Source organism: Chiroxiphia lanceolata, chromosome Z (genome assembly GCF_009829145.1).
Source record: "Chiroxiphia lanceolata isolate bChiLan1 chromosome Z, bChiLan1.pri, whole genome shotgun sequence".
Classification (NCBI taxonomy): Eukaryota; Metazoa; Chordata; class Aves; order Passeriformes; family Pipridae; genus Chiroxiphia; species Chiroxiphia lanceolata.
This window is the reverse complement of record NC_045671.1, coordinates 44,352,791-44,379,026: the sequence shown is the minus strand read 5'-3', so window position 1 is coordinate 44,379,026 and position 26,236 is coordinate 44,352,791. Positions and strand designations below refer to the sequence as shown.

At 39.2% G+C, this 26,236-nt stretch overlaps 1 protein-coding gene across 2 annotated transcripts; it reads right to left on the bottom strand.

Moving 5' to 3' along the window:
* Nucleotides 1-422: 422 nt before the first annotated feature.
* Nucleotides 423-25,759, bottom strand: RHOBTB3 (Rho related BTB domain containing 3). Of its 2 annotated transcripts, none has more exons than XM_032676011.1 (12): nucleotides 25,493-25,759; nucleotides 25,108-25,324; nucleotides 18,238-18,430; nucleotides 15,772-15,923; nucleotides 13,635-13,746; nucleotides 12,479-12,847; nucleotides 10,286-10,398; nucleotides 8,588-8,699; nucleotides 5,327-5,500; nucleotides 3,975-4,141; nucleotides 3,589-3,685; nucleotides 423-2,470 (listed from the first exon to the last, which is right to left on the bottom strand). In XM_032676011.1, coding segments are annotated over exons 1-12 (1,824 nt in total). In that variant the 5' UTR covers nucleotides 25,495-25,759; the 3' UTR covers nucleotides 423-2,354. The 2 variants fall into 2 exon arrangements, with proteins under 2 accessions (XP_032531902.1, XP_032531904.1); XM_032676013.1 differs by having other exon boundaries at nucleotides 25,576-25,759.
* Between the last annotated feature and the right edge of the window lie 477 nt (nucleotides 25,760-26,236).

The window sequence follows — 26,236 nt, the reverse complement described above, 5'->3', positions numbered from 1 at the left end:
AGCCTATTTTTAAACGCCTATAAAACATATACAGACAGTTAAAACCAGTATTTTCTTACTGTTATCCATATACAAATCATTGGCAACAGACTAACTTCTAGCAAAACACCTGGGAAAGCTTTTAAAGTGTTAAAAGTTCTGGACTACATGCAACTCAGACAAGAATTCACAGAGCTGATACAGCTTTTGTATCAGTTCTGCACAGGAAATCAGTAGGAGGCAATATAGTCCCCATTTTTAGTAACAGAGCTGGCTGTTGGTAGAAGCAAGTGCTATCAGGTGTCCAGGCAAGCTGGAGTTCTGCTGTATGCTCGTTGTTGTCCATGGCTTTAAGCGTCAAAAAACTTACGGTTTTATTCGTATCATACATAACCCTAACTTACACTTTTTTATAGCTATATAATGACAAAAATAATCTTTACCACATTTAAGTTCCATACATGTAACTTTCCCACTCATTTTTATCTTTAATGATTTCAGTTTTCTTTAGTGATCTTGAAAAGGCAGTGCAGTTCTTTATCTTTCAGACTCCTTATATGCAAGGCATAGATAAGCATATCTCAACTTTTAAAGAATTTTAGGATCTTCAGATGCAAAGCTTTAAAAAAAAAATAAAAACTATCATTCTTGCATAAAAGTAACCTCAGAATTTTAAGCCTGCAGCAGCCAGCTGAGTTACAAGCTCTTTTTTATTTTTTTGTGTGTATACAAAAATAACAAAGGAAGTACCCTCTAAAGCTCTGCAGTATCACCAGAAAAAAAAATATCTCTATGACTCTAGTATGGAATTTGAAAAGAACAATTCACTTATAAAACTGTATTGAAATACAAAAAAAATTCTTACAGCTAAAGTCAAAAAAAAAGGTGCAGCTCCATCAATTTGCTTTTCCCCCTTCTTCTCACAGGTGCAGTTTCCAGGTACATTTGATGTGGTGTGCTGTGAATACTGAGGAAACACTAAGGAGTTTTTTCAGTGCATTTCCTTTACCTTTCTAGGCTCAGACTACATACCAAAATGAAAAACCAAAATTGAAAGTACAAGCATGATAACGAAGCATATAGTTCCTGGATAAGATTTTGTAATAGAAAAGCCACTGTGCTCAGGTAGGTACCCACGTAAAGGCTGGGTTCATTTTGGCATTAGTACTATGTATACCATAAGTTAGTAGTATGACATAATTTTGGTCAAGAAAGCAATATTAGCATCTGCAAGGGTCATCCCAGTCATAATATTCAGGATTTCTCTGTTATATCAAAGAATCCACAGCCAGGTTTGTTTCACATGGTGTAGCTTTTGAGCACATGAAGATAATTCAACTTGAACTGAGTTTTCAATGGGGAGGGTCAAGCTCAAAGTCCCACCACAGAAGCTGACACCCCTTACCCATCTGGTGTATCCACAAGGGTTATCGCCTCCAAGACCAGCACACCTGACATTTGTGCTGTCAGCTGTTGTGGGGGCCTACGATTACAAGACCCACTTCTCCCAAAAAAGGGACCTCTGCCAGTGAGTTTTCTCCCAAAAAGGCTGTTGACCCGTATCCCTTTCTTCCCAGTCCATCATACCGTATGGGTACACTCTGAGCAGATGTAGTTTTCCTTGGTTTTATTCCTCATGGGGAAAAAAATATAACATGATCACACTAACAAAGGTGTTTATAGATTGTTAAAACAGGTTTTCTTCTCCTATTTACTGGCAGGAAAAATTATTTCAATTTTTAGACATTTGGGAGGCACTAGAGAATACAGTGATGTATACACATTTCTCTGGGATTAAAGTATCTACTCACAGGATTGTAAAAGAACTACAGACTTACCTTGAAATAGACAACTAATAGTAACTAAAATGCTTATTAAGCCTATCCTTTATCTTGCAAACCAACAAATGCCGCAATAAATTTTTGCATTCTGTAATGTATAAGGAATTTACGATTTGGCTTCTCAGCTTCCCTGCGCTGCTACTGTGCTATTATAAACAGATTTACAAAACCAGTCTTTTTTCAACAGATTCGAGTTTAGCAGCCATAAATAACCATGAAAATCAGTAAAATAAACAATAAAGAAATTAGAAGGTGGAACAGATGACGCTGTCCCATACTACATTTAATCCCCACAGATAGGAAGTCTTTGTGCTTGAAATAAATCTTCAAGATACATTTCTCAATGATTTAAGAAAAAAATTAGAATGATTTATCAGCAAAACAAAGAATGTCTGCCAGTGCATTACAGCATGGCATGGAGCGTTCCAGAGGAGGTCAGCATCTGGTTTCACTCTTGACATGATTTTTATATTCTGTATAATCCCCAATCTGAGATTTCGCAGTCAAGATGCACTTTGCATGCGCTCAGTCTCCTTACATTACTGTGCAGTGGCACTTCTGAGAGTGGATATAGTTCCTGTAATCAGCAAGCTGCTTCAGGTACAAATTGGAAGGCCATCGGTGCATCTCTACGAAATTGCGCTCCTCCACTAGACAAAGCAATAGAGGAATTAAATGTAATATGCAGACATACAGCACAAGTGCACAGGTTGCAAAGAGTCTTTTAAAATAGCTTAAAAAAATCAAGGATATAAATACAACAAGAGACATAAAGATAAGCACTGCCCATTTTGCATGAGCTCTGCTATAGCCCAGACATATGAGTTACCACATGATGTTTCCTTGCTATTAGTTAGCAATTAACAAGTTGGCTTATTTTTTAAAAATTAGTATAATACTCATTAAAGAGAGCAGAGAGGTATTCCTAAAGATGAACATTCTTTATATCTAGAGGATAACCATGAGTGGTAGGCAATTGCAAGGCTTTTCAATGCTGCAACACTATAAATAAAGCAGGGTATGTTAGTTCCTCTGCCAACAGTTGGTCCTAAGATCAGTACAAAAAGCAAGGTGAGGAGCACAGTTAAGAATTCAGCAAGATTTTAATCTCTTACTGCATGTGGGTTTTGTCACTGACAAAATCAGGTAAAAGAATTTTTTAGCCATATTATTTAGATGAATCCCCTTTGCCTTTGCAGGAAGATGCATTTTCATCCCTCTACTCCAGATTTTCCAGAGTCAGCCTCCTGGTCCTTTGAGAGACTCCGATTTTCTAGAGTTACACATCAGGAAGCAAATACACTCTTCTGGAAAATGAATATCAGTTCCCTGAATGGACAACAGTTGTTTGATTGCATGAGATCTGCTGGAGAGTACTGTAAAAATCCTATCTTTTTCAAGGAAAACTATAACACTTAAAGAGGATGTACTAAAATGACCCATTACTTTGATTCAAATGTACAAACTAAACAAAATTATATAGATAATGTGAAGAGGTTGGCATACAATGTCCAAAATGTTCCAGTCAATTCAGTTATGGATGGGAACCTGGCCATCAGAATAGGAACCAAGAGACAAGGTGATGCAGTGCTGGCTCTGTCACTTGCTGGTCCCACAGTAGGGTGGTGAACCATCCCAGTGGAGTAGACTGTATAGCCTAAGGAAACCCTGATCATCTTCTCATGCAAGTGGTATTGTCCAGAACATCACCTCTGATCTAACTAGAACAGTAAAACATTTATTGTTTCAGAACTAACAGATAAATTACCTGAAAGTTCTTGAAATTCAGGTTTTTGGCTGAAGATGAGGTAGTTAGTGGCAATAAAATGAAGAAGCCATGTTGAAAGGCAATCAGAATTGTGAAACTGTGAGAAGAAAGGAAACACAAAGAACATGTAATGCCAGCGTGTCTAAAACACAACCACATCTCACATGTCAAAGTATTTCAGATTTTCCCTGTCAATATAGCAATTTACTAAATAAAGTTTTGACTGTGGGAGATACCAAACAAAAAAACATTGATGGAAATATGTAAACAGGTGGAAACCAGAGAACAAACAGGAACAGATATTATTAAGATCTTAAAAATCCTAGCAATTAAACAACTAATTAGAGTCAACATAAATATTCTTGTTTGATACATACAACACATACCTTAGCTTTTTTGAGCAAGCTAACAATACTGAGACTGGTGGATGCCAGTTCCCTGCTAGGCATGCTCTGGAGTTGAGTGATAATATAAAGCTCACAAATATGCTGAAGTCTCATTACTTGGTACATCTCTGCACAGATCAACAGAGACATAGCTTGGAGAATACTGGCTGAAAAACATCAAAACATACACTTACATGTATTTTACCTTTCTGACAAGTTGATCAAAGCTACTTTTCGCCAAGTCATCCTTTAAACACATAGCAACAAACAGAAAATCAAACTGCTGTGATCACCTTGTTTTATTTTTCAGTATTACAATTTTAAGTTCACTATATCACCTTCTTTTTTCAGGTAAGCTATTTCATTAAGGAGAAAAGAGTGTTTAGAACTTTTTAGCAGGGAGGTGTAAAAAATTCCTGTCAATATCCTATATCTTGAAGATGCTGAGTCAAGTGCTGCTGATCTACTTAATTTATGATTAATAAGGATTTAGTTTTCCAATTTCTCTTTCATAAAGTACTTCTATGACACTTTTACAAGAAAATATAGTAAAAAGGCCAAAGACAAAACACAACAACCATTCTTTTTAATATATAATGGTGATTGCATATTTGAACTGATGGACAAGGAAATGTTAGGCTGAGTGAAAAGAGAAATCTATAGAAAACCTAAGAATAAAGTAGAATTATTTCCAAAGAAAAAAAAGGCAAAAATACATGTCACAGTGTTATTAATTCATTCATTATATTAAGGAAAAATCAGCTGTTTTAAAATAATATTTCATACTTAGTATGTAGATTTTCTTCTCATAAAAGAAGACATAGGTTAAGACACAAAGAATATTTTAGCTCAATTTTACTTGCCAAATGCTCCAGTTGACATACTTTTTTCCTTTGGTTTTACATACAAATGAGATATCCATGTGTATAAATATGTTATTCTTGCAATTTAACCTTGTTTATATGAAAATTAACTATATGCATGTTAAAAAAAATGACAATTTTGAAATAAAACACAGAAAGAGAACTAGAAAGCAGTATTATTGTGATGTAGAAAGAAAATCCCAAATATTGTAAAGGATTAAGAATGAAACTTCACTTATTTTTGAGTCATGTAAGTACAAATCAAACATATAATTTTATTAGTACCATTTGTTCTCCCTACAGCTGATTTTACTTGAATAAGACTGATTTGTTTATTCCACAATATGAACAAGTTCTTTTTCTTGAGACATTGCACATTAAAATACTGGCATTTTTCACTGGAAGAAATGCTGCTACATCACTCTCTATCAATGCCCCCACTGTGGAAAAATGAGTCACAGGTATATACGCATTTTAAAATTTTCTTACCTGGGCAGCAGGAGTCGGTATAAAGATACTCTAGAAAGGAGAGGAAAGTGTCTTTGGAAACCCCATACACTGGAACTAGGACACTATTTGCCTCTAGATAATTACCATTAAACATAGCTGCCATAACCTCACAGCGAGCCACCAGAACTGCCCTGTGGGCTGGTACAGTTGCACCTGCAAGATGCAAGATAAAAATATACTACGATTTTATATACACATATATTTATTTTAAAGCTTATGCTTTCTTAGAAGGTCTTCACTTCACATGATTGAAGTGTTTGAAGTTAACAGTAACTAATAACACACTCACTTCACACTGGCCAAAATGATCACATCTGCCTAGCAGCCAGCAGCAAACAAAATGGAATGCCAAATTTATTACAACAGCCTGCTTCCAACACCAGATGCTACAAATAGGGCAAAATTTTATCTGCCAGAAATGGGGTTTCAACCACTAAAAACTCTGACACCACTGTACTTTAGATGTCCTGTGCTTGTGCAGGTGGCAGCATGAGTTAGAAAAAAATAAAATAAAATAAAACAGTAAAATAATAAAATAAAAACAAAGTAAAAAAATTATTAAACAAGAATGAAATAGACTAAACCAAAAGAGAAGAGACAAAATAGAATAAATCAGTTCACAGTAACTGAATCTCCAGTCCATTGCGCAAATATGCAATGCTATGAATTGTTATGCAAATGATTACTGGTTGGATTTGATGATTGTAGGGGACTTCTTCAACCTAAATGACTCTATGTTTTTATGAGTAATTTGTGTTCACCGGTACCCCCCTCGGTAAGGAACGTGTGCACCAGAAGAACCACACGAAGCAGAGAAAGGCAAATTATTCCAGACAAAATTCCACTAAGTCCAATAAATAAGTAGAAATTTAACTGGAATAAGTATTTTGCCTAAGTAAATTTCCAGATGGTTGTCTTTGGAAAAAAAAAATGAATTTTTCCAGAAATTTATTCATTTTGTATTATTTGCAAGTGAATTCTTTGCTTTACTACAACATTTAGAAAACCTAGTGAGGCCAAGAGCCCTGTGTGGTAGAGGTCTTATAGGTTCTTAATGAAAGTGCTGCCAGCCCTGACACTCAGAATGCTGCAGAGTCCAGCTGCACTGAGCAGTCCTGTCTGTGTTCAAGGAAGTGCCAAGCAAGTGCCAGGACAGCAACTAAAATGAAAATGAGCTTTTACAGTTCAGTGGAAATGTTTAAACACAAATTATAATAAACAGATTAACTGACATGCAAGATGAATATACTGGAAATACTTACAAAGAAGTTTTGTCTTCATTTTCTCTTTAACCACAACACTGGCACCAATCTAATTCTTTGAAGTCATCTGGCAGTTTTTAAATTTTTTGTTCTATTTCTTTTCCCCTGTGCTTCTACTTCCAAAAAGTCTAAGCTGCATACAAAATATATATATTTCCATATGGAGAGAACACTTGTTTGTGGTCATAACACAAGTAATATATATGTTGCTGCTGTGATGTAGAATACATGCAGTTCTATATGTGCATGTAAATGGACATCTATCTACTAATTAGGAGGTTCAGTCACGTTATGTGTCTTAACACAAACATAATGGGCTCCCATCTTCCATGGCTCCCACGTACTTTTGTAAGCTAGAAAAAAAGCTCAAAGCAATGATCAGTATCCAAGGAATTAGTTGGTAATTTACAAATTTATTTGTCTGATCAAGACTAAAGCCTTCCGTTTCTTAGTAGTTATTTAATTTTAATATAGTTATTGTAGTTGATGAATTAGAGAAAAAGGTTTGGAAGATGTATCAAGTCCTAGGAAAAACATTTCACATTTTACTAGTGGATACACATGCTTTTTTAAATTACTTGCCAACACATTCATTTGGATTTTTTTCTGTAAAATATATAGGGTTGTCCTGATTTTATCAACTGCACACGAAGCCTCTTTCAGGAGTGGGACACTGAGGTGAATTGTTCATGACATTGCACTCAACATCAGTACTGTCCTCATTTTCAAAGATATTTTTGTGGGTTTTTTTCCTGCATATTAAACAGAACACCTAGAAAGACTCTGCTTTTCCTTGTGTGCTTACGCTCGAAGAATTAATGCTTCACAAATGAAGTATTTAGATATTAAGCTGAAAGTAATTAAATAACTCTCTAATTCTAAAAGACCATTTCTGCATGAAGGGCAGGTATAGACAAATTGAGAAAATCATTAAGCATTTAAAACCCATCTCATTCTTATTATCACAAAAGCATGCAACACATTTCTCCCACTGTATCTTTCATTTTAAGGATGAACACATTTAATTTCCAGAAATGACACTGCAGCATGTTGGGCAGTAAAATGTGGTGGCTGTTGATGGCACCAGATCTACAGGTCATCAAATTCCAGCACGTATGTGCATTGTTGGATTGCCCATGCTGGTAAAACCTGAGGAAGCAAGTCCCTGTCGGCTTCTGGAGGGACATGAAAGGCACATCCATAGCCAGCAGCAGCCTGAGAATGGAGAGAGGGAAGGTGGAGTTAACAACCACCATCTCTGGTCTTTTCACTGAGGACACTGAGCAAAGATGTGGAGATCATGACTGTCCAAAGCGTGATGCAGGGCAGAGCCCTTGAATATGTTCCAGTCCTTGTGCAGGTGGGAACAGGAGTGAGATAAATATAAAATAAAAGAAAATAAAGTAAAATAAAATAAAATAAAGTAAAACAAAATGAAATAGAATGAACCAAAGTAGAATAGAACGAAGTATAATAAAACAAAACAATATAATATAAAACAAAGTAAAACAAGATGAAAAAAACCAAACCAAAACAGAATAAACCAAAATATAATAGAATATAATAAGAATAAACCAAAATATAATAGAATATATTAGAATAGAACAAAATCAAACTAAGTCACTCATGCTGTTGTGCAATCCCTGGTTTAGCCTTGCTGCCTTGGTGCTGTGGCACTGCTATTCTCACAGCACATCCCTCATTTTATTAAGCTTCCCAGGGGTGCATGTCAATCAGGGAGGCACAAAGTCTACCATGACCGACAAAGGCCATTCGTATAGGTGTAGCCCAGACAAACCATGGACATTGCTGTAGGGCATCCACAGGGACAAGCTTTCTCTGCTTTCCACAGTGATAGCCAATTTCCTTAGTTGTGATGCCACAGAACACGGTGGTCTCCATGTGCCACACTCCTGCAGAGGGGATAAAAGCTGGAGTCACAGTGGTGCCTGTGCCAAGGGGAACAGAGGTGCCTTACCTTGTATTTTGAAGATGACATCAGCTAGGACAGGTGTGTTAAAGAACAGCTTGAGGGAAGTATTATACAACTGTTTTATCTGGTGAGACCTGCAGACCTTTACAGAGTTTTGCTGAAAAATAAATTGGAAATAAAGCATTGTCATGTGTAGTTGCACACAGAATTAAAGACTACAGAACATCATTTATATGGGGAAACTAAATAACAGCCTCTCTCACATGCATTCCTCTGCAATCACCTATATCATCTATTTCCCTATTCCCTACAGTGCAGCAGCTCCAAGGGGGCTCTGTCTCCCATAGTCACACTCCAGCTCTCACCTTGTCCTCTGATCTGTGACAAAACTCCTTCATCCAGTGCCTCCAGGCAGGCTTGGGTACATCAGAGTTTCCTGGACTCCACACTTTTTCACACACTCCCTGTTCAGTCCCAACACTGCAGTTACACAAGCTTTAAGGACTCGGGAGGGAGAAGGGTGGGACACACATACACACGTCCACCCCCAGCACGATGCTGTGCACAGATACGAGGCAGCTGAAAGTTGTGTGTTTCTTGATATTGCCGTGGTACTGCCTCCACAGAGGCAGGATAAGCTCACAGGCTGGGAACACAGTGTTCTCTTACAATAATCTGGGCACACCAGTGTTGAGACTCTCCAAAACCCAGCATACTCCCAGTTAGTTTTCAGTTTTGGTTTTCTTACCTTAAAAATGGAATCTAAAGGTGCCGAAAGGAACAGCATCAAAATCACATTGCTAGACTGTGATACGTGGAATTCAGATGAGGTTGAATTTACAGGTAAAATATTAAATTTATTATTTTTTTAAATTTTAAAATTACAATTCATTCTTTTGGCCTTCAAAGAAAAATGTTTTAATGTGAAATAAAAGTAGTCTGAAGGCATTAAAAAAACCAAAAGAAACAAAACCAGCTCAGGCTTATTATCTTGAAAGTTTTCAGTCCTTTCCAAGTCCAAACCTATGTACGTTTTAGTTGCAAACACTTAGAACTGGCAAGCCTACAACTGAGCAATCAGAAGCTAAAAACAGCTCAGTAACTTTATTCTGTGTTATCTCAAGAGAGTCTGAGATGGGTTCCAACTTAGACAGATGGAAATACTTGGCGCCAATTCTATATTATCAGGGAATATATAAGCTCCACCAGCAAATGACTGTTAAAACTAGCTCTATATTGTAACTTTTTCTTAACTTAATAATGTGACATAAATTACATTTTACTGTGAAGTCATCTACTGAATTAACGATATTGAGATATAGACAGCTTTCCACATCACAGCACTTGTAAGAGAAACCACCCCTCCGGATCTACTGCAGAAGCCCAACTTTTGGCATATGTTCAGGAAAGTAAAGCTTTCCTGGGCAGCCTCTATTACATGGAAATTAGCAACACATAATCATATTGTCAGACAACGTGCAAAGCTGTGAATATGAGTAATCCTTTTAGAATACTCACTTGTGTGATTTTTACTGATTACATTAATTCCGCACATTGCATCAGCATCTCCATGTTTCTGTGCTCTATGTGCCTGCCTACCCACTGATGACACAGTACATTTCTGGCTTACATTTTGTAAGCCAAAATCACTTTAAAACAAAGACTGACAAGAAAACCTTGTCTACAAAGTAATTTTTGAAGACTTAAGTAACTAACAGTGATCCCAAGGCAAGTTAGATGTACCTTCCCTGGAGTTTTCAGGATGCATTTAACTTTCTCAAGCACTAGTTCAGTTTTTTCTGGATCCTTCAACTTCTTTTTTATATCCTCTTCTAATCGTTCCCACTGGAAAGCACCTGTAACAAGACCAGGAAGAGATGGGTCATAAATCAACAAGGCACAAGTCTCAGCAGGCAAAGATGATATCAACATCAAACAGATCCTGCAGCAGAAACCTTACTTTGTTGCACATAACTCAGCCAAGTCTTGGTGTTTATGAAGGGCAAGATGCACTTCTTGCACAATAAAACTTCCATGGTACTTTTACAGAGTGCAGCCAAGTATCAACAGACTAGAGCATCTCGCTTTCAAACTCAATTTCTGAATTCCTCCCAGCTCAGTCACTACATATTGCAGGTAGAGATTCAGAAAAAAAAAATCCTCAATGTTTGAATATTTGGGGAAGTTCTTTAGCTCCCATCTACACCATAGGGGTGGTAAGTGCTTAAACCTCATGGGCATCATGTCATAGTCCTGAAAAGCTGAAAACTCATGATGTTATTTATCTCTTCTCAGCCTGTGCCTCAAGTGTCTTCAAAAGATCTCATCACCTCTCAGAGGCACCAATGACTTTTGGCAATGTCTCTCAGGATGGAGCTGCGACCTCAAGCAGAGCTTTGCCTGCAACTATGCAGTTTCACACCCCCTTGGTTGACATAAAGGAAGGTAAAAAATAAAATTAGTGCACACAAGGCAGAAGACAGAAGTTGTACATGATAACAGATGAAGATGTTTACAAAGATGTTTAGCCTGGAAAAACAGAGGCTCAGTGGGGACCTTATTGCTCTCTACAATCCCCTGACAGTCTCTTCTCACAGGTAACAAGTGACAGGACAAGAAGAAATGGCCTCAAGTTGTGCCAAGGGAGGTTTAGATTGGGTATCGGGAAAATTTCTTCACCTAAGGGGTTGTCAAGCACTGGAACAGGCTGCCCAGAGCAGTGGTGGAGTCACCAGCCCTGGAGGGACTTAAAAGATGTGTAGATGTGGCATCTGGGGACATGGTTTAGTGGTGGCTTCGCAGTGCAGGGTTAGATGATCTTAGAGATCTTTTCCAACCCAAACTATTCTATGATTCTATGATTCTGAGATACTGCACTTATCCACTTATCCTGCTGAAATTCCAGTTTTAATCCCCTACTCATGTCTCCCATAAATAAGAACAAAAAAAATTCCATTCACACTGAAAAACTTCTGTATCTGTTCTTTATGTTTGGCACTGTTTTGGAAAGAACTTCAATGTACAATCTCTAACCGAAAGCTGAGATTCTTTCTTGTGCCTTTATAAGCCAGTTCTCATGTCTCAGCTGCTAAGGCAGAAATACTTTTCATATGTCAGTCAGATATCTGTATGCAGATATTGACTGAAATTCTGTAGCGTTGCAGCTCTAACATTATAATTATTTGTTGCTTTTTTTAAAGTATTACAATTAAAATCAGAATACATCATTAAAAGGCCTACTAATTCTTTCAGCAAATATAAAAAATATATTCTTATGTACTGACAGGTTGAAAAATATTTTACAAAGAATAAACAGATATTTACTACTTGCATTGAAAAAAAAAAGGACAACAAAACAAACTTTCAGCTGAAGGTTCCTAAGCAACACCTGAAAAGGTAGAAAAATATCAGTGCCATTTTAACAGACAGCTGACATTAGGTAGGTGAGGTCACTGTCTGTACTAAATTGGTAGCAAAACTCATGCAACATTACAGTTCCCTACACTTCAGCCAGTTACCACCATTTTCTCCTCAGCACCACCATACTCAGCAGAAAAATTACTTAACTTTTCTTAAGTGACCCTGTACTTTAATCCCTGGGTTTAGAATATGCAATCATTCAAAATATTTTAAAAGCCTGGGATCTGAAACTGTCCCAAACTCTAGATTTTTTTTGGCAAAGCTTTTGAACATTACTGATGTAGTTTATGGACTAATTTAACTTAGGTTCAGCAGATCTAGAATGACAACTAACGTAATTTTTATTAAATCTAGGCAATGTGCTTTTTTCATATAGACATTGTTCATACACGGGGTAGAAACATGGTGAAACATCGTGCAACAGCGAAGATGTGTTCCTTGGGGTGGTGCACATACTCCTTCATGAGACAACAGCCGCACAGGAAATGAGCAGCCTGACCTGTTCCTGGCAGGTACCTGAATAAATGAAGAGGAGGATGTCAGGGAGACAAGAGCAGAAGACAGAGTCCTTCACCACCACTCTGATGGGCAGGATGCAGGGTGGGGTTCCATAGGGGGACAGGGGGGAGGCAGCTCCTGCCTCCACAGCAAAGAGACTCTGCGCCATCTGCACGATGGAGGTGTCAGGGATGTCGGCAGGGCTCTTCACCCCGAAGAGCAGCATGAAGAGGGGGCTGACGGAGCAGAGGATGACCTTGTGCGCCTCTGCCACTGTGCTGAGGTCCTCAGGGTAGAAGGCCACGTCAGCGCACTGGCAGCCACAGAGCAGGTTGTGCAGGTCTGTGTTGTAGTGAGAGGCTTCACCCTTCAGGATTGGCATTTTTTCTGTGAAAGACAACAAGTCAGGCTGTAAAACTGAAGCAAGTGTTAACCACAGGACAACTGACCTGGTCAAATGAGGGACAATTTCTGAAAGAAGCATTCAGTAAGAAAATTTCTTATATGCCATTTGAATGTCTTCAGTAAAATACTCTAAAAACAGAAATACTTGTTATAGTAAAATAAAAAAACTAAGAAATATTTAGTTTAATAGCAAGTGTCCATCCTTTCATGAACCCTCTTCAGGCAGTTAGATTGTAAAGAAATCTTGACTGCATATCCCAAACCTAAGAGGTCTGAGCAAATTTCTAGCACATGTAAGAACAGACAACAACAAATTTTGTCAGTAATTATTTCACTGAATAAATGCATCAGATGCTCATAAATCACATGCAGAGGCCAAACATCTCTCCCTTGCTTTATCTGCAGCAAATAAAAACATTAGTTGATGATACTGTAGAATAATAATTATCTAATACATTCTTTTGTAATTTGTCTGTAAAGCTTCCATATAAAGCTTGTACTAATTCATTTTTTCATAATTTCATCAAGTTGACCAGAAAATCAGTCCTATTAGTTTTACCTAAAATTAACTAGAAGTCCATTGCAATGTTGTATATTGCAATACAATTCTCCCCAAATTAAATAAACCATCACTAGAAGATGATGCAACTAGAGCAACATAACCAGAATAGCTGACAGAACAGCTCACAGTAACAATTACAAATGTCAACTGCGCAAAGAGCGTGACATATATAATGAACGATAACAGATATCAGACATCAGTGAGCACCTGGCTGTTCAAGCTGAGGTGGTTGGACTCGATGGCACTTCTGAATCTTTTTCCTCTTTTTCATTTTTTCAGATGACTTCTGATTCAAACTTTGGATCATAAAATATTCCAGCTAAAACAATAAATATATATATATTTTAAAAAAATCCTAGTTATTTAAGAAGAACCTAGACATCAAACTAAGAAGTATAAGCAGGTACTGTATGCAGGACTGAAGATACTGACAATATGACCAGCCATCCAGCAAAGTCCCAACACTCCTTTACCAGAAGTTACCATATTTAGGTGGAATTAGCATTATTTAAAAGACTATTTATTCAAATGACGGTGGTTAATTCTTGTATATTTGATCTTCCTAGAAATGACAGACATAAAGATACTCAATTTACCAAGCCCTGTAGATGCTAATTGTATCTTGTTGAGTGAAAGTGGCAAACTTATTTCACTGTGACATATCTGTTTCCTAAACCTTCCTAGTTAAAACTGCAACCTTGATACTGCAAATTCAGCCAGAAAGACAGAATCCTAGAATGGTTTGGCTTGGAAGGGACCTTAAAGACCACCCAGTTCCAATCCCCTTGCCATAGGAAAGGACACCTTCCACTAGACCAGGTTGCTTCAAGTCCCATCCAATCTGGCCTTGGACACTTCCTGGGCAGCGGGGGTGTCATGGTTTGAGACAGCCCAAAAATCCAATTCCCTAGCTCCATCCCCCTCCCACATCTCAACCCAATGTGAGATGGGTTTTTCCAGACAAAACACAACCAGACTCAGAATGGGGGAAAGGGAATATATTACAATGACTGTACAAATAAATACTACAATACATTATATACAACCTTAGCTATCTCTACTATGACATATAGTATTTACAATGGATCAGATCTCTTCTCCCCTCCAAATAAAAGTCCAGGAGGGAAAGAAGGACAGATCCCTTCTTCAGAGCAGCAATGTCTCTAAGGCAGCAGTCATCTGTCCTTTTCTCATGCAGCAGCTGATGGCTGGATTTCTGCCAGCACTCACGAGGGAGGTATCCAAGTTCCTCTCAGCCCCGTCGCCAACCAACCGAGGGGTCTTCCATGGTCTTCGTCACCCCAGACAAAGGTTGTTTCACCACGTCATATCACGAAGCACAGGGGGTCTTCGTGACGGTCTGGTATCTCCAGGAGATTCAAGCTCCTTGCAGGGCCTCTGTGCCCTGTCTCAGGCTGCGAGCTTCTTTGTAGCTTGCAGCAAGGGAGGGCCCTCAAGGCCAACCTCCCACACTCCGTCCTGGCTGAGCTCTCAGGACGTCCGAGCTTCTTAGCTCCTTTACCCATTTAGGACTTCTAATCAGTAAGAGTCCACCCCCTCCATTTTTGGAGGGATCTCCAAGGAAGTTTAGGGGAGTTTTGCAGTTCTTACCCCCAAGCTTTCTCTCTGTAGAAACTTAGTTCTGTTCTCTGCTGCCGGTTCTCTACCTCGGCTTGAGCAACTCTGAGTCTTCCTTGGCTGCATGCTGTTTCTGCTGCTTCTCTGGTTCAGGTCTTATCAGTTGGCTTTTAGCCATAACCTCTGGACGCTGCCACCGCTTCTGCTCTGTCTCTGCTCACTCACGATGGAAAACATCCTCCAGCTCACAGCTACAGACACATAGTCCAGCTTAACACTGTTCCAAGTCTCTGTAGCCCCCAGCTGGGGCTGGGGGGGGGGGCCCAGAGGCCCCGAGGGGCTCAGAGCCCCTTCCTCTCGTGGCTTTCACAACATGGCCACTTCTTCTAACCTAAAACTACAACTCTTCTCTTCCGATCTGGTTGTGGTATGTTTACATTTTTGCAGGAGCGCTCATTGGACAGAATTTCAAAACTTCCAGGGGTTTCCACCCCTGGGGGTCTACCACTTTTCTTATCCTCTGGGGGAAAACAAAGTCCAAACCACTACAGGGGGGCATCCACAGAATCCCTGATCAACCTGTTCCAGTGCCTCACCACCCTTGCAGTGAAGAATTTCTTCCTAATATCTAACCTAAACTTCACATCTGTGGCAACTTGGTGGAAGGGCTTGCCCTGTGCCTCCACTTGCTCTCCAAAGCCCTGACATGAGTTGTACACCTCCCACCTGTGCCATGCTGCTTCCAACCCAGTGGATTCTCACTCACCACTCCTCCAAAGTACTTCTGTATGTAGAAGTCATTAAGAGTGTGCAGTTCCAGGTAAGTGGCTCCTAGTTCCTTTGCAAGCTGAACTCCCTCAGACGTTGTGACACAGCTCCTCCTGTCTGAAGTGCACAGGGGACAGGTGCAAGGCACTCCTGGGGTAAAAAGTGATGGGAAAAAAGGCAATTTTGGTCAAATGATCCAGAATTCTTAGATTCCTAAATAACTGTAAAGGTTTAGAAAAGAACCAAGAGGGAAATGGAAACACAGTAATTTTATAGTAAGAAATCTGTAATTGCTGAAACCTTCCCCCAACTTCTTATTAATCAATTCAAAACACCAGCCTCTCTACAAAGCTAAGTATACATTACATTAGTGTTACCTTATTGGTTTTGTTAAGGTGGAAAAGTCCAGCCAGACTTCTAGAAGCCAACTTTGGCTTTAGCTCAGTACCTTTATATGCTGAGGTTTTGTATTAGCCTGGAGGTGTTACCACTCATTAATGTCACACTTAAACTTGAGTATTGTGGCCTGTCCATGCAGGAAGCACACACAGTAATGGAAGGGGAAAACTTCTACTCCAGACCAAACTGTGATGGGTATGTACATACTGTGGAACATGATTCAATTACACATATATTACATACATTTTTTGAAACCAAAATAGGTATTTTTAAGATTATGGCAGTTAACTGTTAAAAATCTTTTAGCCACCCTGGTTCAGCTTTGCTTAATGCCAGTAAGAACCTGCCAGCCATGGATGTGCTTTCAAATGTGCTGTCCACGTTACTGTCTTCTGCCTAGACCTAGGGATAACAGCTAATAAAAAAGCTTTTTTTTTTTAATTTGTTTTGGCAGCACCATTTACCACTACAGAGGATTAAGATCTTAATAATTTGTATGAGTAAACTGCTGTGTTCACAAATACCTCCTAGAAACAAAAGAGTTCTGTGTGTGCACAGCAGTTTGCTCTGACAGGTCCCAGAGCAAAACCAGAGATCCAGCCCAATGTCTCCCACGGCCACATTATTTAGGGACGAAAATAGGAAAAAAATAGGTGGAAAAGAAAAAAAAAAGAACCAATAGTAGAGTCGCACAGTGTGTGCTATCCTGTGCTTAAATACAAACTGTAAGAAAAGGCATGGGGAAGACAAACAATTTAGCCTTTAGAATGGCAGATTCGTTACCTCCATATAAATCAGAGCATAAAAACACTTGGTCATTATCAGTGAATTACTAAAGGAAAGAAAATGAATATTTATTGTTATGTAGCTATTTAACCACCCTTTATCAGTCACTGAGCTAAAAGATCTATAAGTAGACTCTGGCAAAACTGAGCATTCTGTCCAAAGAAGATGCACTTCATATAGTTGAATATTTCTATGTACATCATAAAATAAATGTCTATATCTACACCTATCATGTTCCTTACTCATTAAAAGGAGAGATGCTCAGAAACAACTGTTCCAATCAAGTCATAAAGTAAAAGGCAAGTCAGGCTCATGTTTTCCGTTTATTGCTTTAGGAAAAGAAAAAATTAAAAATCAGGTCCCATGACTAAAAGGACCATATGAAAGTCAATAAAAACGCAATGGAAAAACATCTGGAAATACAGAATAAATTTTGTAAGTTTGTTCTATAGGCATCTGTGGTACTCTTTCTGAACTTTAATTATCTGCTGTAGACAGGAGTTACTAATGTCTACCCAAAAGGCGAACATGTTCTCATTGCCCTTACATTGCCCTCATCAGCTGCTGGATCTTTGTAAGTCAACTCTTTCATTACACAGATGTGAGACTGATTTCCACATTGTTTAAACAGCCACAACAACAACAACAACTCTAAGTATTCTGTGTAAAATCAATTTGTGCTGTTCTCACGGCAGACTGGACATTGTGTGAACAGGTAAGCTATACCAGAGCTATACCATATCTACACCATAACTACTCTACCAAAACAGGTCAACTCTGTTGCTGCAGCAGCATGTGACACCTTGCGCTGCCTGAAAGGCTGGTGTGTCCATCCGTCTGATGATATCCCAGAGAATTTCAAGGCTTTTCCCACCAGCTCTTCCATGTTTGCAAACTGGTGGATATAATTTTAATCTCATACACTAGAGATACTTTATACCTGAGAGAAGACCAGAGAGAACTCTTACCTTAGTGTTCATCTCATACATGCAAATATATGTTTCTTAATCCAAAATACTACATTAAATCCCCATATGTGATGGCTCCACAAGAAGAGTTGTTGCAGAGGTTGCCTTTCATCACTGGGGTTAACTAAGCACAATGTTCTTGCCAATACATCAGTCTACAGAGCCATAATACATGTGCATATTACTGTCATCCTGACAGACTAATTGTTTCTGTTAGCAACTTGAAAAAACAATCAGCTTCGACTGAAATTACATTATACCTAACTTCCAAATGAGATTTTAACTGTTGTTATAGGGGGCTGGATACATACCGTTTTTTCTTGCACCAATAGCAGAAATTATTACTGGAACTGAGCAGTGGTTTAATGCTTTTTTTACCATTGGGACATAACTGTCCTTTAGTTCTTGAAATGAAGTCTTGTCATTGACAGAATATTTAATCACAATAATATCAGCTCCTCCAATGAGTCTGCAAGAGGTGTACCAGTCACTGGCAAATATATCCTAAAAAAAAAAACACTGATCAAGATTTTACTGTCTATAAAGAAAAAGGTGAAATATTCAATATTCTTAATGCAAAACCTTACCGAAGTATTTTCAACAGTTTAGTTCTTATTTGAAGACATACAACAAAGAGCAGAATTCATATTTTGTTATTTCCTTGTTTGGAGAACAAGTTGATTATAATAAAAAATAAATGTCTTCTATGGATTCAGAATTCTTCAAGAAGAAGAAAAAACAGGTTTTATCCAGGAATATTCTTTGTAGGAAAAACATTTAGTGGTTTAATCACTTAACTTTAAATTTGTTTCATTTAGGAAATAAAAGCAGCTTCAGTGGTGAAGGTTTTCAGCAATTCATACAAAACCATTATTAATCATACCATTTTAGGGGAAGGGTTCCACAGAATTATATTATGTACCTATGAGCTGTTAAACATAAATTTTATAAATTCGGTGGGATTTTTATCTGCTTCACAAGAGATTCTATGTAGCTTTAAAAAGTGTTAATGTCTTCAGAATAAGGACTTCAATCACATATGTAAACTTTCTTCTTCAACTTCACCTTCAATTTTTTGTTATTCTGTACTGTAAGATTTACACTCTAAAATTGTTTGATATCCTGTTAATTTACAACCATGCTATATCCACATGCAATGCACAGTTATTACTTGTGTATTTGTCATGGAACCACAATTCCACAATTTCTGCTTTACCTATAGGTAGCTCAGAAATACCAGGGAAACTCATGACTTTGCATTTAAAATCAATGGAAAACTCCTGACAGAAATCTGGAACAGGTCCAGAGAACTGAAAAACAACTCAAAACCCCTAGAAATACTGGCATGTCTTGAAACAGAGAAACCTCTTTTTGTCCTTCCAATACTTAAAGGGGGCTTACGAGAAAGATGGGGACAAACTTTTTAACAGAGCCTGCTGTGATAGGATAAGCTAGTTTTAAACTAAAAGAGGGTAGATTTAGGTTGGCCATAAGGATGACATAAGGTAAGGGTGGTGAGGCCCCGGTACAGGTTGCCCAGAGAAGCTGCGGCTGCCCTATCCCTGGAAATGTTCAAGGTCATGTTGGATGGGCCTCTGAGCAACCTGGTCTAGTGAAATGTGTCCCTGCCCAGGAGAGGGTTGGAATGAGATGATCCCTTAAGTCCCTTCCAGCCTAAATTATGCTGTGATTCTGCAGCAGCCCTGAACAATAAGAGGCAAAACTAGAACAACTTAGGATCTTGAGGAAAAAAAATGGAAATTGGCAATGATGAAATAAAGATTACGTGAAAAAGAGGAATAAAAGAGCACAAAAGAAGTGATTAAAGAGCAGGACGCAAAGTTTAGGTTGGGGAGGATCCATGTGAATTTTGATGAACAAGTCACAGGAATAAGAGCAGTAATGGGAGTCTAATACATAAGATTAGTAATATCAACAAGTGATGTGACTTGCATTGTCAATAAAACTATTTTTGACCACTTCAGAAGGGTCATTGTTTGAAATCTCGTGAGGTAGAGATTGCACTCGTAGGTGCAATTCTCTTAAGTACAAGAAGTAGCGTGACCTTGACGGAAATCAAAGTCAGCAAATATTTGCCTACACTGTCAGTGCACATCATTCCCAATTCAGGTCTTGCCTCTACAAAGCAAATAAATCAGGAGATAAATTATAATAGGCATGCCATTGATTTCTTTAATAGATATTCTTGTTCTGCAATAAGTAAACCACAATTAACAATTCATCAAGGACAGCTCTTATACAATTAACCATGTTGACAAGAGAGCATTTTAAGTGCACTGTTCTTGGTATTTTTATTTTTGAGACAACTCAGTTAGCGACTATTATAATCCTGGGCTAAGGAAAGTCTCAACTAGCATTTAATAGAATCATTTAGGCTCTGTTAAGAATATAACATTTACACAAAAATGCAACTTTAGCACCTCTAGCAGTAAGACTAGCAGCTATGGTGCTTTGAGACAGCCAGCTAGGTGGGCATTTGCAGAACCTGGTCACACAGGCAGAAAAAGATTGAGAATTTCCAAGGGACAGCTTTAGTACATTTTAGCTAATGAAGACCTCAACAGAGAATATTCAGAAGGGTTGTATACATTTAACACAACAAAGGACTAAGAGAAAAATACAATACAAAGCAAAAATTAGAATATTTAGCTGTTCTGTGTTGGCAGACAGAAAGCATGCCTGTTCCTTTGCAATTTCTTTCTTGTTGTCTGTTTTCAAGTTCAACCCAGGTTTGCAACCACCCATCTCAACATAAGCAAGGCGTAGAGCACAAATACACAATAACTGTCACAACTTTAAGCACGAATAATGAAAGGATGTTTTTGGACCCTTCTCACAGAATTTAACAGGTATTCTTTTACATGTAGTAATATGGTTTTATATCATTTGTAGCTCCCTCCAGTTTACAATGGAGCTAAATCTCATGCTACAGAGCAAAGATTTTGGGAAGATTCCTAAGGTTTTGGTCAATATGAACACAGCCATGCCCACGTGAAGAACCAGTTCTGACTCTCCTGCTTAGTATCAGCATAAACCTAGCCCTGACCTACAGCAGAGGGCAGGGCTCCTGTATACAAAAGCACACTGAGCTGCGGCTCCATCCTGACACCAGCCCCACCAGCAGGAAAGGATAGGACACCAGGTAATCCCCACACACGGACACACACCCTGCTCTGGCCCAAGCCCTCATCCTGGCTCTCCATGGAGAGCATCATCCAGTAAAACTGTCCTGGAAGACTCTCCATGCCCTACTCAACCAGTGGCACCTCTAATGTAGTTCTTAAAATCACAGAATCATTTACCTTGGAAAAGACCTCTAAGATCATTGAGCACAACCATTAACCCAGCACTGCCAAGCCCACTGCTAAACCATGTCCCTAAACACCACATCTACATGTCTTTCAAATCCCTCCAGGTGACTCCACCACTGCCCTGGGCAGCTTGTTCCAGTGCTTGACAACCCTATAGGTGAAGAAATTTCCCTGATATCCAATCTAAACCTCCCCTGGTTCAATCTGAGGTTGTTTCATCTCATCCTATTGCTTGTTACTTGTCAATGGGAATCTCGACAGAGCACACAGATTTGTGTTTGTCTGCATGTGCTTGCTCATGTATAACAAAACAGTGGCTGAAGAGGTCAATATAACATAGGAAAAAAACCATAAGAGGTTTGTTTCTTTTTTTTTCCTAGTGAAAATAATACTAATAGGAAAAGCAGTTGTGTTCTGGAAAACAAAATAAAAAGAAAATATGGTCACTGTCTCATATGATTCCCTCATCCTTTTTGCACTGAGCCCAACTTTCTATACTTCCAGCTCTGCAGGTATGAGAAAAACTAGCAAAATCCTTACTGGAAACAGCCACGCAGGAGTGCAGATGTACCTTTTTGTTCAACTATTAGGACAAAGAAATCCTATAGAAACGTGATGGAGGCTGTCACAGCTTCTCAAGTGTGTGTGTGACTGCATGTGGTAGCTGCTTTGTGGAGATCTGTGCACTGTGCCACAAGCATGTGTGTCTGTTAATCCTATCAAGAAGGATTTTACAAAATTTTATGAAGTTTTGGTAGGGATGGACCTTACTTTCCCGGGGTAAAGGTCAGCCATGGGCACATCAAGAACTGAAAACTGCAGAATGTGCCAACCCAGCATCACAGGACACCCAATTTCTGCTACTGTTGTGCAGTTTCTGTATGCCCTTACACACTAGATTTAACATTCCTTAAGCCCCTCCAGCAACAATGGGTTATTTGCACAAGGCATCACTGAGACAGAGCATCTGAAGCCTCCTTCATTATCACTTTTAGAGAACCTTTTGTGCAAAAAATGACAGAGGGAATTTCTTCAGGTGATGAGCAACAGTTCAGATTCAGGAATAACCTTAATTTAAGGCTCCATCTATGAATCCGTGTAGCAGCTCTTCCCCATCATACTTCCTGCTTTTGGCAAAGTCTGTTTCCCAAGTCAGCCATAGACAAAAGGAAAAAGTAACAGCACAGCTGTGGTTACTATAATATGACCTTATTAGTTATACTTCTGTTGCTATTCCTCTCAGGACTTACTTGGAAAAAGCTTCATTCTTGCCTTGCACGACTCCATTCTACGTGTCTCATAATATATTCTTGCCATTAGTAAGTCCCACTTCTCAAGATTTAGTGTTGAAAATAAAGCCTTCAGAGGTACTGAAGACAAAATTTTTCTACAAAATCACATGATCCCTCAAGACAACAGTATGTGCTTTGTTAAAAACAGTTTATGAACGACTTTATGGAGTGGAAGTAAAATTCCTCACACAATTCCCTTTACAATGCCCACGCTCTTTCTGAAAGCTAATTGTAAATGTTCCCATGTCCACTCGGCCCAGCCCTCGATCTGAGGCAGCAGCAAGAGCAAATACTCTTTGTAGGGACAAGCAGTGCTTGATCACAACATAGGACTGTTCCCCTGGGATTTCCCCAGGATCCAAGACAACTGCATTGGGAATACTAAAAAGTTCATCCTTCTCTAGGGTCCATTTACAGACGAAGTCTCCATTCACAGAGCCTTCTTCCCAGTGATGTTCTCCACACCACGTACCAGCGCCTTCCCCATTTTTTCAAGGTTTCTCTGCAATTTCTTACCCAGGTCTGCAGCAGGACAAATTTTATGGGTGTACTCTCCATAACTTCCTAGTCCCCTGAACTTACTAAGCAATCTGCAGCACAGGTGGAAGTATTTTCTTCAAAAAGCCCACCCCTGGGCTGACAGACATGTCCAGCAGCAGACTGGAACTCAAGCAAATGAGCACTCAAGCAAATACCCTGTATCATGACCTGCCGTAAAAAAGGGTCTCCTCATGCACTGGGGAGCTCTACTCGGTAAACTCACATTCACACTGCTTTTCCAGACTGATGGCTGGGGAGGACAAATAGCGCAGCTAAGCACCCTGGAGTTTCAAGCCTCACAGTTATCAGCATGTTCAGTTGCCAAATTTATGTCTACAATTGGCTTGCCTTGATTATATGACTTAATTTAGATGAGATACATCTTTTAGGCAAAATGAAAAACTTCCTTTGTGTTATGCTCAGATGATAAGAGGTGGAAATAATGCAAGGCCCACAATAACCTCTATGTTTTCATGCAGAATATGACTTGAGGCGATGTCTGTCAACATTTTTAATTGCCCTGTACTGTTTCCCCAGGCTTCCAGAGGAAGAGCCCTGAAAGAACCACTGTGACGTAGCAAACCTCAAGCATTCAGACTACGGAAAATAGTCCTGTTCTGTAGGACACTGCTTCCTGCATAACTCCTGCAGAGTCCAGTCTGGCTATCTGAGATGTCTTATACTAAAAGAAAAATGCCAATTTGTCCTCAATATTCCTATTAATGTATCTCCTGCCTTCTTCAGCTGATAAAGAAAAAAACCCAAGGCCTCAGCAATGCAATGACTTGGAAAATAACAAGCTAGCTTTTGAAGGGCAAAAATTATAAGGATCCGAAGTACCTAATTTTGCAGAAGACTAAATACAAGTAAAACAACATAAAACCACATCAACTGTGTCTCCAATCTAGGCCCTTTCTTCCCCCTGTCCAGCTATCCTTGTTTGCCTTTCCACTTCCCATCCTCCATTCCTCTGAAATAGCCTTTGAAGTCCTACAGCCTTAATTTATATTCAAGAGATTTAACTCGTTGCTGTGCTCCAGTGACTCCAGCAAATTGCATGTGCAGGTCACATGCAGCTTCACAGATTAGAAATAGGATCCTCCAGTCCATCTGAACTGGTGTCTCTAAGTGCAGCCAGCAAAAAGAAAGAGAAAACAGAAAGACAGCTAAACTGGATTGTTTAGTTTCAAGACTGATAGCTTCTAATCACGTATTTCATGAAGCTGTTCATGATCCTGCAGCTCCCAAAAAAGATTTCCCTTACAGGACAAAAATCACCCTAAGGATAGAATTATGGAACTGAAACTGATAACTGTTTTAATTTCTATAAGCTGCTAAGATTAATTTTTTTTTTAAGGCTACTAAATAGTCATTAAATATGTTTTAATTTAGATTATCAGTATAATTTCTTACACAAGCATTGATCTACTCATTCTCATAACTAAGTTATCTCCCTTACTAACAAAAGGGCTGACGACTTGCAACAGTGCCAAAATCTTTTTTATTTATCATCAGATAAGAGTAATAATGTTAAGATGTGATTATTCTTTGTAAGAGAAGTAAAATTACTCCTCACATTGTATTCTGCAAGTTATCAAATCTTTTAATCTGTCATTTGTCAGAGCTGGAAAACTTACTGCCTTTTGATTTTTACAGGAAAAAAGTTTTATTTTATTGTTGATAAATATCTGGAAATACACTTCATGATTCAGTGTCACAAAAAAGGCGTTCTTGTTTTCTTCTGGATTATCTTTAATAAAATACCCACTAAACAATATAGTTGAAAATACCATCTTCCTGCAGGGCAGGTGGGCAGGGGAAAATTTTCTGCAGCACCGTTGAGATTTCGCAGGATTTGCCTGGTTGCATCTTATACGGTTTTGCTATTTACAATAATTAAAATATTAACAAATTCCCACAACAATGAAAATTACTTGAAATTAGGATATATTTTCACTTTCCTAAAACAGCTTATAGTGTTAGGTGCAGTCAAAAAAGACTGAGATCAATCTCTTACCCAGATAGGACAGTCGTGTACCACCAGTCTGACATTTCCAAACACGCAGGCTTGATATTCAGTAAAAACTGGGTTTCCAACATGACTGTCAGACAAGCTGCTGTCGATCTGGGAAATGAGAGCACTTCTCCCGAGATAGCTCCAGATCAGGCTGGGCTGCTGGCTGTCCTCAGAAAAACCATCTCTTTCATTCCCAAAAGCTACAATATTAACTGACCTAAAATAAAAATAATAAAGACAAAGTTGTGTTGATAAAGATGAAGGACAGGGATAAGGGGAAAGAAAATAAAATCCCCTTAAATCAAAACTAGCATATTAATCCTTCTGAATCCTCTTCCTTCCCTAGATTTTAACACCCTCCTGTAATCAACATCGAAACACATACATGATCTCAAATCCAACAGCAGGGTGAGGCGAGCAAAGCGGAAAAGAAACCTGGAAAGGTTGCTTTTACAAATCCCCAGCGACCTTGGCTTGTTATTTGTCGGTGTCCACGCTCAGCCTCGCTGCGGTGACCTCTGGGACTCCTGCCGCATTCTGCGGACAGCCTGGAGAACTTGGTGCTGGCTGTTCCGGGAGATGGATTGCAGCTGCAGCAGCAGCAGCAGTCGCAATACCAGCAGTGGCAGCTGCAGCAGCAGCAGCAGCAGGAGCAGGATCAGCAGACCAGGCAGCGGTGGCTGCGTTGCTCGGCGGCTGCCGGTGAGCGCGAAGCCCCAGGGCGGGCGGTCACGGCCATCGCATCCTGACGTCAGTCGGCGGGAGCTCAGCCGGGGGCAGGGCGAGCCGAGGGCAGAGCAGGTGCAGCCGGGGAGGAAAAGGCGCTGAAGCAGCCTGGGGTCCCGCACTGCACGGGGAGGGTGTTTGCAGGACGGGTTTCTGCTGCCCCCCAGCCCTGGAAAATGACCAACATTCCCACCCCAGGTTGCTGCCGCTGAACCAGTGTGACCATCACAGCCAGAGGAGAGAGCAGTGTGAAGATCCTCTGTTAAAATACTTAACACCACCACCCCTCCGTTTGTTTTTTTTTTTTATTAAATAGTATCTATCTTTTCAGTATAAGCATCATAATTTTTTAAATGCCGTGAACTTTTTTTGGTGTTGATGTGATGTTTACAGCATTATTTTC